Source organism: Oryzias latipes, chromosome 9 (genome assembly GCF_053564925.1).
Source record: "Oryzias latipes strain Hd-rR chromosome 9, Olatipes_Hd-rR_3.1".
In the NCBI taxonomy this organism is placed as follows: Eukaryota; Metazoa; Chordata; class Actinopteri; order Beloniformes; family Adrianichthyidae; genus Oryzias; species Oryzias latipes.
In genome coordinates this window covers 21,323,648-21,336,535 of record NC_136245.1, presented here as the reverse complement: position 1 = coordinate 21,336,535, position 12,888 = coordinate 21,323,648, and the positions used below count along the sequence as shown (strand labels likewise).

Here is a 12,888-nt window from a genome sequence, read left to right as displayed (position 1 = left end):
TTAGCTAAAGTGTTTACTGTAGTCCATCCCCTGTAAAATGTAACACTATGTAAGTGTGTGTATAAAATATTCATTTTTAACTTCACATTAAAAAAAAAAAAGCTATTACAGCTTGTGAATCTATGCTGCTGCTGCAAAACTCTTCTAAAGATAATGCTAAACATAGTTCAATTTTATATATATATAGAAACCATTCAATGAAGAAACCATTCACTGATGACAGCAGTCCCATCAATCCAGGTCTATTTTTAGCATCTTTGAAGTGTTCTCCTATTAGGAACTGCAGAAGGAGGTGTTTGCTCCTTTTTTAATTTTTTTTTAAATCTTTTTACCTTTTAAAAATACAATGCTTACTAATATGAACTCTTTTTAAAGTTTATGTTAAAAGTAGATTATTAAAAGCATGAAGGAGTATTTGACAAGTCTTTTACTTTGAAGGCCATTCAACTTCAGACTTTTGTTCATTGTAATGTAAATCCGGTTCAAAGTGGAGGTTTTGGGATTGTTCTTTTCTTGTCATGAGCGTCTACCATGTGAGAAGAATTTGCTGTGGATGCAGGTTACACCCGTATCTTTATTAATCCATGAACGTGGTCGGTTCATGTGAGGAGGGTGCGGTGACTGCTGGAGGGAGGGCACAGCTCCCCCTTCCCTCAACCGCAATGCAGTGCAGGAACTTATAGCATCTCTTTTTTTTTTTTTATTCTTCCTGCAAACCACCCTGACTCTCCAGAAATCTCAGCTCAAGAAGAACCAGACTTGACAACTTTCAGCCTACTTGTGAAAACACCACAATGTCTCTTGGGTTTCATATCTGGATGATTTTATTTACTGTTTCACATTGCATATTCTCAGCAGTTTATACATAGCACAGTCCTAGTCCTAGCATTGCAGACTGGAAGAGTTAGATACCACAGTTCATGGAGAAGCAGCATTAAGGTGCACAACAGGCAAAAAAAATCGAGTCATTCTTACTGAAATTATACTTAAATATAATATAAACATTTCTGCTTACTTGAGTATGATCATTTGTGTTCAGTATCAATCACAATCTTTAGCTTTTATGACATCTTTACCCTTGAAGGCTTGTAGGCGCAGCACCCTGCTGTCCCCTTCAGGACTCTGTTTAAATGCACTTGTTGTTCGTTAAGGGCAGTTGTCGCATTCAAATGATTTTTGTGGAGCATTCTGCGTTCATTACAGTCGTACATCGGAAGCTTCGGGGTACGTGACGGCCATACTCGGGGAGCGAGGGGGGGGTGTGCTGCAGAAAATCAATATTGCTTACATACTGTTACCTGCTTTGCTTTGGACGATCGGTTGCCCGTTTAAAAAGCATTCAGCTCTGTTCTCCTGCTCTTGGCCTTACCTACGCCTGACCTTCAAAGTTCTTTGGCATCTCCTCCTCTCCTTTAGAGCTGAAAACTGGTCCTACTTCTTGGCCTGCTCCTCCTTGCTGGTTTTTGATTCAGTGCCGGAAGATTTCTCTGCTTTCTCTGTCTTTGCTCCGTCCTTCACGTCTCTACTCTCTTCTTTACCCACCTCCTTTTTCTCCTCTGGCTTCTTCTCCTCTGGCTTTTTCTTGCTTTCTGTCTTCTCTGGCTCCACTTTAGGCACAGGCTTCTCTGGCTTCTTCACCTCTGTCTTGCTCTCAGTTTTCTCCGGGTCAGGTTTAGGTGCTCCCTTGGCTTCAGATTCACCCGTGTCTGCTTTGGGAGCAGAAGGCTTCTCCTCCTTGGGAGCAGGAGCTTTTTCTTTAGGCTCAGACTTGGGGGCAGGTTTGTCTTCGGATGGCTTGCTGGGTGTTGATGGTTTTGAAGCCTCCTCCTTCTTTGGTGCTTCTTTGGCGGCACTCTCTTTCTTTGCCTCTGGTTTCTCTGGCTCCTTCTCTTTGGGTTCCTGCTTCTTCTCACTCTCCTTTGCAGGCTTCTCTTTCTCCTTCTCATCCTCCTTTACAGGTTGCTCTTTCTTTTCCTCTTTGACAGGCTGAGGCTTCTCCTTAGTTTTCTCTTCTTTGGGGGGTTCTTTGGCTGCGGCAGGTTTGGTCTCTTTTTCTGGAGACTTTGGCTCTGGGGTCTTTGCAGGAGGAGATTTAGCTTCTGGAGATTTAGCTTCTGGAGATTTAGCTTCTGGAGATTTAGCTTCTGGTGATTTAGCTTCTGGTGATTTGCTACGAGGAGATTTGGACTCAGGTGATTTTGATTCTTCTCCTGCTGGAGACTTGGCTGGAGATTTTGGCATTGGGGATTTGGCTGCTGGTGATTTTTGGGGTGATTTAGGTTCTGGGGATTTGACAGTTGGAGACTTGGGCTGTGGAGATTTTGAAGGAGGAGATGCTTCCTTCTCCTCTTCATCTCCTTTCTCCTCCTGCTCATCCTCCATTTCCTCTTTTGCATCTTCGCCCTCTTCTTTCTCTCCATCTCCTTCCTCCTTATCTTCTCCTTCCTCTTCTTCACCCTCTTCTTTAGTTTCTTCTTCCTCTCCTGCTCCTTCCTCCTTCTTTTCTTCTTCCTCCTCTTCTTCCTCTACGGCCTCCTCTGTCACCTCCGTCACCTGTGTCTCGTCTGTCTGCTCCTCTACAATGACTGTATCAGAGATTTCCTCGCCTTTCACCTTCATGTGTCCGGAGAGTCGGCTATCCAAGTAGGAGTATGGAGATCCTCCAGAGACTACGCGGTTCTCCTCTCCCTCCAGTAACTTCCTGTGTTAACAACAACGGAAACATGATATATCTTGGATTTTTTTTTAACTGTCATATCAGAGTTCGATTTTTGACCCTGACAAACCTATAAGCAGCAATCTCAATATCCAGAGCCATCTTCACATTCAGCAGCTCCTGGTAGTCCCTCAGCTGGCTGGCCATCTCCCATTTGGTGTTCTTCAGCTCAGAGTCCAGCTGGTTAATAGTTTCCTGCAATATTCAAACACACAGCCACACAGGTCAAGCCAAGAATCAGAGAAACGATGCTCAAACATGCGTTTTTCCATGTCTTTGCCTGCAGTGAGTTGATGTCATCTTGGTGTCTGTCCTCGCTCTCCATGCGCTGCCTCTCCAGAGACTCCTTGGTTCCTCGAAGAGTCTCCAGCTCAATGATGCGGCTTTGGAGCTGACGGCGATATTCTGCGATCTCCTCCTGGCTCCCGCGGATCGCATCCTGGTTAGACTTTGCAGCATCAGAGAGGCGCTCCATGCGCACTGTGGGGGGCACACAGGTGAGCATCGTTAGTATGTCCTTGTCAGATTTGAATAAATAAAAATAGATTAAATATAGATAAATATAAATAGATTAAAATAAAGTTTGGCACATACTCATGTAATTAAAAGCAAATGTGCATCAATCATGCGGCTTTCATTGACGATCACTGTTATAAACAGCAGTAACCTTGACGCTGTCCATCCCTCAGGCAGCCTGACTCAGCTTGCTCCGTATTTCCAATCATGAATAAGCTGCTGGTCCGGCTCAGCCGACACAGAGATGGTCATTCTACTTCGTGCCTTTTATGCCTGAATTAGATTTGTTTGTAATAATAATAATCTGAATATCAAATCCTCTGACATATTAACTTTTGCACACAAGCCCCTTTTGTCCTTCAGCATTTTCAGTTGTGCATTGCAGTGGCACTATGTGTACGCAGAGACTCCTTCAGTCAAGAAACTACAGAAAAATTGTTTGGGAGGAGATGATTGTCTGAAAAACAGAGATATTTCAAAAGATACTTGTTGAGGTTTTATGTGAATTGTGAACAGAGATACAATCAGGCACCTGCATGGATGAAATGTCACCCCCCAGGCAGAATGCATATTGGTTTTATCTGTGAGTGCCATCTTGCCTGCAGTGTTTGCTTTTGGAAAGAGAGATGACTCGGCATCATCAGCGCAGATGCAGAGACTAAACTTCTGGACTCATCGAAGTCAGTTTTCTTTTCATTTGCATGTTTTTTTCTTTCTTTGGTGGCCATTTACAATTTCTATATGCATTTTAACAAAGCTTAAACTCACTAATGGTTAGACAATTATATGTAATTAAGATCATGCTTATTATTGCATGACAATGGTGGAATCATTTCTGTTGCGTAATGATGAGTGCAAATGCATTTTGGGTTATCTTTGGTCACTTTGAAGGACGCAGGACTTCAACATCTTACCATCCTTTACAGGCAAAAGTTCAAAAGACTTTAAGAAGGCTTCATGAACTCACCTTGGTACCAGTCTTCGGGGTGCGTCGCGCTCTTTGACGCATGGCTGTCCAGCTGCGCTCGGATCTCGCGCAGTGCGCTGGTGACGTCCGCCTTCAGTGCGTCTCTCATGTCAAAGCTGACTTGCGCACCCTGAATCTGCGCCAGCAGGTCTGCCACTTCTTCCTCGTGGTTCTTCTTGAGGAAATCGGCCTCCTCTTCTAGGGCGCAGAGCTTCTTGTCCAGCTCCATGCGCGCCAGCCGGCAGTCCTCGGCGTACTTCTTCATGGCGCGCGCTGCAGCCTCCAACTCATCCCGGTTTCGCGCCTCATCCTCCAGCCTGCCACGCAGGTGCTGGATGTCCTCTTCTAGGTGGTCATGCTCCATGACTGCGCGAGCCTTTTCTCCTGTCAGCTGCTGCAGAAGACCCCTCAGGTCACCCAGCTCACGCTCATAGTGCTCCCCGACCGACGTGCGCCCAGCCTGGCTCTGGCGCAGCGCTGCCGCCTCTGCCTCCAGGTTGCGGTTGTGCATTTCCAGGTTTCGCACCTTGTCGATGTAACCGGCGAAGCGGTCGTTAAGAGCCTGCAGGATCTCCTTTTCGCTCCTCCTGGTCATGTCGCCGTTGAAAGTCTCCAAGCTGTCGATGGAGGACGGCTGGCTGTAGGTGAGGCGGCGGCGCTGGGAGTGGAACCCGCTGGAGGACACAGATGCGGGCCGAGCCTTGCGGTACGAGCTCGGCCCCATGTTGTGGTGGTCGACCATGAAACTCATGCTGACCAGACCAGAGGAGGACTGACTGCAGCAGGAGGGAGAGCGCAGGGCTTTTATAGGAGGGAGGGAAAACTCAGGAGTCAGCACGAAGTCAGGCTCATTCTGAGAGACTCCTTTTTTTTGCTTCAGAGAAGAAGTACTGCCTGCGCAGAAACACTGACATTTACCCAACATCTACTGATTTCTTCGAATCTTTATTTATCTAAATAATCAAATTCTGTTTAAAAATTCACTTTATTGAGTTTTAAATGCATCTCTAACCTAACCTCATCTGTCTCCAAAGGTTAAAATGATGAACTGATTACAATTATTGTAAAATTAAACTTAATTATTACAAACCTCTTATATGCACTTTATTTGTTTTTTAGGTTTCTTTAATGAATAAAAGTCGTTCACAAATATAAAAGAACTTTGCACAGGCTGAGTAAAACAGTTCTGCTGATGCTCTATAGCTTCAATGCTGCAGTGAGAATTTGCAGATCATCCCTCCTGGGACTCACCGCAGCCGCTGGGCCATTGACAACTCCCATTCTTAGCACTCACAGCACACTCTCTTTCTCTCTCTCACACACACACACACACACACACACATTCAAAAAAGGTATGCCGCTTACATTTAACTATTTTTATGTTCTATAATTCCACTTATGTTGCAGAGGAGCAATCTTTGGGAGTTTGTTTAAAATTTGACCGCATGCAAAGACCATCTACAAGCACAAAAAACATTCAAAGACGTTGCAAAAAAACAAAAAACATTTTTATCCAGCATTATAGGGGAGGAAAAAACCCAGAGCTGTCACTTGTAAGAGAACGTCTGCTTAAAAAAAAGGAACTGCTCAGAAGAGCCCGTGCAGCACCTATTGATTATTCACACCCAGGGTGAAGGAGTTTACTCTGCAGACTTTAACAGAGACCAGAGAAATGTGTTAAATCCATCCCCCTGAGGTGAATGTGGAAGAAAAGACAAATCAGCTCCCACTGATTTCTCATTATCAGCTGTTCTTCTGAAAACCGTCATCTTTGTCTTTAATATCTCATAACATTTGGCCACACGGCTATTATTCCACAGAACTTTTTGAAGAAAGAAGCCCTCTATAGGCTCCTGCAGATATTAAAAAAAAAATCAGTCTGAAGCATGAAAATATATTGGAAAAGGGTGTCTAGTATGGCCTTTACAATTCCATTAACAAAGTATTAAAGATTCATGATACTTTGCATGAATCTGATACGATGTGAATAGATGTTTAATAAAAAAGAGTCAAGGGCTGTGAAAGAAGGGTTTATTTCTTAACCAAGACTTTAAGTCTAGCTTCATCTATACATTTTTAGAACCAACAATGTAGTTAATAAGAGTTTGCCAAATAAGAAAATAAAAAAATTAGAAAATTTGTTACAGATCATGTTGAAATTCAGGCATTCATTTGGTCCTATAGGATTTTTAGAAAAACGGAATGATTGGAACATGACCTTGGCAAAAAGAAGAGCTTTTTCAATATTTGATAATTGGGGTGCTTGTTTTCCAACTTGATGTACGTTCAAATGCAGCCCAACTGATATTGTACGTAATACAGAACCTAACATACCTACAGATTCTTGGCATTAAATTCCACAAAGAATACAAAAGAAGATCCTTTTTGTCAATCTGGCTTCAGAAGGAGTAACAAAGACAGCAGGCAGTAATAGAATTTGAAAAAAAAACTTGTCCAAAAATAACTTTTTCATATTTACATCTATATTCTTTCAAGGACACCATGTTGAGAGACAGTTAATGTCAGAAGGTCCTGATGTGTTTTTAAGACAAATATAAAGCTCAGAGTTTATGTGGAGATGAAGGTACATGGAGAGAATGAAATAGAAACAGATGTTGATTTGTGGAAGGGAATGATAACACTGACATCCCGATGGGAGGGGAAGAGTTGAACTGCATGGGTGAAACAGCAAGTCACCTTGAAGGGAGAGTACACCTAGAAAAAAAAAGATGCCCTGTCAGTGCATGACTCAGCTGTAAAGAAATTATTGGAGCGGGCTGCATTTACTCATTTACTTTATGCTTTTATGCATTAATATTACTTTTTAGAAGTGTAGGCAACGCTAAGCAATATTCTAAAGATTTTGTTAGTAAAGTTTAACAATGACTCATTTAACCAGTCTGATCATCTTTTTTGTAAAACCTTTTTTGTCAGTTTAGCCATTTTCCACAGTTGAATCCTAACTGTTCTTTATAGTTTAGTAGTTATCAATCCAATGACTGAAGTTTCTAGAAAAGCAACTGACCATCTGCCTTGCTCAGATGCGCCCCCTTCTGGATGATGAACACACTTGTCATGCAGTTCATAGATATGACTACAGGGGGCAGCAGAGAAATTGCTCCACTTTCCTTTTTTGTGTTTACTTCCGGTTATCTCGCGACTTTGCAGACGAGGGAAACTCGAACAATCTGCACCTAAATTGTTTCAGTAAAATGAACCAACAACAGTCTTTATTTGACTACTGGACAGAAGAAAACAACGAGTTGGTAAGAAATTGTAAGGTATGTTAACTTTATCTGGAAGTCCGTTTCTTAAAAAGAAATCCAGCAACTTTGCCTATGTTTTCATGAGGCTAGTTAGTACAGTAGTTATCTTTTTGACATGTCAAAATAAAACCTTTTTCTCTACCATTTCTGTACAAGAAAAGGTGTTTTCTTCATTGACAATCAATGAAAGGTTTCAGTTGAAGGGTTAAGTTCTACTATGTATGATCAAGTTCCTTTTCTTAAAAATTGTAAAGAAATACTAAATAACACAACTTTAACATCAGGCTTTTTCTGGAGGTCAGCCTTTAATTGTTATATGTTTTTTCACTTAGCGTTTTTGATGTCAGGACTTTTGCATTTACTATAAACTTTGACTGTCAATTGGCGCTGTTTGCTTGTAAATCAAGCTTTAGGAGTATGCCCTACTTCTTTGTCACTTATTTAAAAACTGTTGTTTATTGTTCAATATTCTTAAGCCCTCTGTTCCTTCCACACCAGCACAAAACAACAACAGCAGCAACAATAGTAACATCACATCTTTCCAAATGCACGTCCCCATTTTTCTCTCTTTTTTTTAAATTTGTAATTGCTTAAATTAATCTCCTTGATGGTATTTGTCTAACATTGTGTTTCAAACTATGTTTTGAATGTAATTGTGTCATTGATTTGTTTGGATGTTATGTCTAGTGAATTCCACAGCTTTACCCTACTATGTGCCTCTCTTAAGGTTGTGCGAGCAAAAGGAACTTCAATATTGCATTTTCTTCTCTTTCTGCCATCTTCTTAAACAGAGGAAAATTTTGTTTGAATACAAGTAGGCAGAGCTTTTAATTTGGCTTCAAACATAAGATTTTCAAATAAAACTAAATCCCAACATTTTAGCAATCACGACTTTGCAAACGGTTAGTGTGTCCTAAGCTCCTTTTTTTTTTGTTTAATTATTCTGATTGCTATTTTCTGTCAGAAACAGGAAGGACAGAATGCTGTTGGGCCACATCTAACCTCTGGGTTTCAAAAACTGTTGAGAAAAATACAAGGTGCCTCCTCCTAATAAACTGAAAATTTTTGTTGATATATATTTTTAAAATTATTATTTCACCTTAATTCCAGTATCTGCACCTACTGATTTATAAGGTTTCTTTTTTCCCCCCCATGCCTGATTCTTTTAGGAGTCCCACCTGAAACCGATCACGCACAGCTGGAGCTCTCGGTTGTGTACAATGCCTGCATCTGCTTGATTTCACAGTCTCAGTTCACTGAAGCTGAGCTCCTCCTCAAACAAGCAACTGAGAGAAGTGAGCCTTTTTGAAAAGCACTGACATGGGATGTTCTCTTTGTCACCACTTGTCTGTATTCTTTGCAGTTCTACAAATGAAAGGGGAAAACCTTTGTCAGTCAGATGCTCCTATACTCTGGATAACTGCTATCCGATCAGTGGAGAACACAGCTTTGCATCCCTTCCTGCTGCTTCTTCCATGTCTGCAGTGGGCAATATGGCTGGCCACATGCCAGCTAAAGCCTATAAAGGATTTTCAGGTTTGTCTTGCATCCTAAGGATTTTGTCACTATTTAGCCTAATATCTGGTGTCTTTGCTTGATAAATGAGCACCTTAATTTTATATTATATAACTACGTAAATACATGATTTAATAATGTAAAGTGGTGCTAAAAGTCTGCATTTTTTTCTTATAATGCTGCAGGAGTCCTCCATGTTTGAAGCTCTAAGTAGTGGAGTTGGAGGTGATTGTGGAGAAGATGCAAAGGAAACCTCCACAAAGGTTCCTTTACTGGTGATGGATCCGAAAAGGTTTACTGAGTTATTGCAAATCTGCAGAGTCATTGTTCAAAGTGAGCAACTTTCACAATAGTTCTCTTTTTGTCTCTTGATAACATAGTTTGAATGAATCGTTTGTGATAACTGATCACATTTATCTACTCGATAGCAGCAAACAACACATCCATTTGAAAAGTGGCCTGTCTGCTTGCCGGAGGATTTCCCGTCCCTTTGACAAACACCATTTTTTAAAGGCTAATCATTATAACTCAATAATACTTTATTGCTTTGGCCAAACAAAGTTCGTGAGGATTAAAACCATGAATAACTGTTGTTTCTGACAAGTTCTTTCAACATGAATTTCTCTCTGATCTGTTTCTCTTTTTTTTTTTAAGGTGCAGAACAGATGAATGAGGGTCGGAGCTCTGAAGCTCTGCCTCTTTTGCAGGCGGCTTCCAAACTGCCAGCTCCCAAAACTCTTGTTGCTTACACACACCTCCTGTCAGGCTCATGCCTCGCCCATATGGTACACTTTCACATAATAACAACCAAAAAAAAAAAAAAGTCCTGTAGGATTGTTTTTAATCCACTAAATGTATATGTGTTTGTCTTCAGAACTGCCCTCAGATGGCACTGCATTGCTACAAAAAGGCCCTAGAAACAGACGCCCAGTGTGTGTATGCGCTCCATCAGAGCACACTTGTCTATTGTGAGCTTGGAAACACGCAAGCTGAGATACAAGCTCTTCATATAATGCACTCGGTTAGTAATGCAATCGCACAAACTCATCTGTAAATACATGCACAAAGTGAAAACGCTGCAAGTTGTTTGTAAGTTAGTGTACATAAACATTTTGCAGATGAAATAAAAAATGTCTTTCTTTATTATGTACATGAATTGTCAAGTAGACAAGCAGAAATTTTACTTTTGCTCTCTTCAACATACAGTTGGTTACTATAAAACTGCTGTTGTTCTGCAGACTTTGTTATTGCCTTCACCTGCAGAGCCCTCCACCGCTGGAGTCCAACTTCTCTCTCCGTCTTTGCTTCTCGGCAGCCAATCACTGAAAGACCTGCTCTCAGTCCCATCTGCTCTCAGTGTCCTTCACAGACTGGCTCTCAAATGCATTCTCAGTGGCAGGTTAGTTATTTTTTTCCTCTGGAAACTCAAATCCAGACCTGCAAAAAAAGCCAAAACACCAAACTTGCTTTTTGATGGCAATTAAACTGATTATTCTGCAGAGTGTCTGAGGGGGTTAAACACTACCTTGACCTTCTGGCTACCCTTCACTCAGAGGATCATCACAGAGTAAAAGTAAAAACAGTGCCTGACACTCACTTATTTAAAAAGTCTTTTGAAAAATCCTAATTGTTTTACATTTTTCCAGGTGCATTCTGAGTTCTCCACCCTCCCCAGGTTACCCAAACTCTACTTAGAAGCTGCAGTTGCCTTGCTTATGGCCCAGCGACCTGCAGACAGTATGGCTCTTTGCATGGAAGTTGTTGACTCAACGCTGGAACTTCTGCCTGAGACAGTAGTGATTGAAGAACCAGAGGAGGGCAGTGAGGCTATGCAAAAGGAGGGAGAAGACAGAATTGCAGCGCTCCTCTGGGCTGCAGCTGCATACCTGCTACAAGGTCAATGCTACTCTCAGCTGAAGGACTGGAAACAAGCTGTGACTCACTACACAAGGTCTGTGAGTGAGATACACCTGCTTTTTGACTGTCATTGTTTTTGGTTCATCATAAAAACTTAATCAAGATAATGTAATGCTTTTCTAGGTGTGTCAACATGCTTGTGAAAGTGCACTTTAAAAGGAGAGGTACTTATCAGATTTTTGAGCTTTTTATTTCATTCTATTTTTTTTGTCACTGGAAGAGCTTTTCATATTTTTTTACTTTATGCAGATGCCCAGACAGACGTTTCCCAAGCAGGAAGACACCTCAGCCAAACAGCTAACCTGCACATCCTTCAAAGGCTTAAAGGCCTTTCGTTAGCTGGTCGGGGGATCAGCTTCAGCCAGATGGACCACCTTAAGGAGGCTCTAAGGGACCTCCAGCTGAGCCTACAGGCTCTTCCAGGTTTGCCAAAAAACATAATTTTGTGTTGAATTGAGTGAGCCTCAAAGGTCTATTTGAATTTTGATTGACAGTAAAATGTGGTTCTTTAATTTTTATTAAAAAAACAAAAAATATATATATATCCGAGATCTGCATCTTTAGTTTGATCACATCCACAAAGTATAGTTTATACACATGTAAGAGTGTAAACCCATAAAAACAGCCTCTGATTCATAATCCAACAGTATTCAAGATAAAAAAAAAAAAAAAAAAAGGTTCAGCTTTGATCACTAGTATGTAGACTAAAGCATCAATTTAGGCTTTTCGTTTCTTAATTGACATTTCCAGTTATTCCTACCTTTTTACCTTTTAAAGATGTTTGTCAAAACAACTTTCTCTTTAATGTATTTCAGTTGTCCTGTATTGTATACCATATTTCTGTACAACCAACAAAAAGTATGTTGTGTTCTCATGGTATGTCTTTCTTGCCGTCCATGTTTTCTTTTATACATTCTGTAAAACTGAAGCAATAAACATGTATGCAGTGGGGGGACCAATATAAACATATATTTGGGTTTGCTCGTATCATCATGCGTTCCCTGATGTTTCAGAGGGTATAGGTGCAGGGCTGTGGTGTGGTGAAGTACTGTGGAGGCTTGACAGAAAGCGGGAGGCAGCAGCTCGTTGGGAAGCGACCTGGAGCCTTCCAACTCAGTCTTTAACAGAGTAAGGCAATGACGTTTCACTTTCTGTATTCATTCTTTAAAGATACCTACAGTATGCTGTCCTTTGTTGGAACTGCAATGTAAGCAGATCAAGATAACGTTTATTTTTTCAAACATCTGAAAAACCTTTTAAAGCTGAACTTTTTAGAGACTATTTTCATACATTAAAACTAACCTGGAGTAGAAATTAGTGTCCGATAGGCCTAAAAAAGTAACAACATCAAATAATCTATCAAAAGGATTGGGCTTCTAACTCATGTCTTCACTCCTGTTATGTTTTAGGAGTTTTCCCTTGTATGCACAAGAACCCTCCTTTGGCCCTTTGTTGGACTCAACGGAACTACGACACAGAATACAGGAACTTGGTCCAGTTTAGACAAATATGAGGATGTCTTATTACAGAATAACCCTTCTCTGATCTAAAATGAGGTTTATTTCCTAAACAAGAAAATAAAAACAAAGAAAGTGAAATAAAGTTGGGTTTTTTTATGTCTCTGTTTTTTGGGGAGATCAAGAAGTGTTTTATGGGATTGGTTGCTAACATGATCTGGGCTTTCTTTATGTGTAGCTAAAGTTTCTGGTCAGGATGTAAGGGAACATGAAAAAGATGAACATGCATGAGACGATGTTCCTGGAAAAATGGTTTGTACTTCAAAATTGGTGTAACAAATTTGAAAAAATATATTTAAAAATTTGGAATTATAGAAAAAATGGGTTTAACCTCCATTGTTTGTCTTCCATATGACATTTTAGGGCTAATCAAGTCGAACTTAGTGGAACATAGGGGGTTTATTTTTATCACGGGAAACTAATTAAATTAATAGTTACATTTTAATTTTAATTCAGTTTAAAAAATATCTAAGC

General features: G+C 40.7%; 2 protein-coding genes across 7 annotated transcripts; one reads left to right on the top strand and one right to left on the bottom strand.

Annotated features, from left to right (window-relative positions):
* Positions 1-806: 806 nt before the first annotated feature.
* On the bottom strand, positions 807-6,642 carry LOC101161248 (neurofilament heavy). The gene is made up of 4 exons (XM_004072619.5): positions 4,200-6,642; positions 2,997-3,196; positions 2,787-2,911; positions 807-2,701 (listed from the first exon to the last, which is right to left on the bottom strand). The coding sequence occupies exons 1-4, from the start codon at positions 5,122-5,124 to the stop codon at positions 1,432-1,434; spliced, it is 2,520 nt and encodes an 839-aa protein (XP_004072667.2). The 5' UTR covers positions 5,125-6,642; the 3' UTR covers positions 807-1,431.
* fancg (FA complementation group G) lies at positions 3,074-12,499 on the top strand. 6 transcript variants are annotated; one of them, XM_078952074.1, is made up of 14 exons: positions 3,074-3,213; positions 8,436-8,502; positions 8,635-8,760; positions 8,829-9,001; positions 9,166-9,313; positions 9,635-9,765; positions 9,855-10,001; positions 10,219-10,379; positions 10,481-10,553; positions 10,627-10,931; positions 11,021-11,061; positions 11,147-11,320; positions 11,911-12,025; positions 12,307-12,499. In XM_078952074.1, the coding sequence occupies exons 1-14, from the start codon at positions 3,190-3,192 to the stop codon at positions 12,398-12,400; spliced, it is 1,779 nt and encodes a 592-aa protein (XP_078808200.1). In that variant the 5' UTR covers positions 3,074-3,189; the 3' UTR covers positions 12,401-12,499.
* The last annotated feature ends 389 nt before the right edge of the window (positions 12,500-12,888 follow it).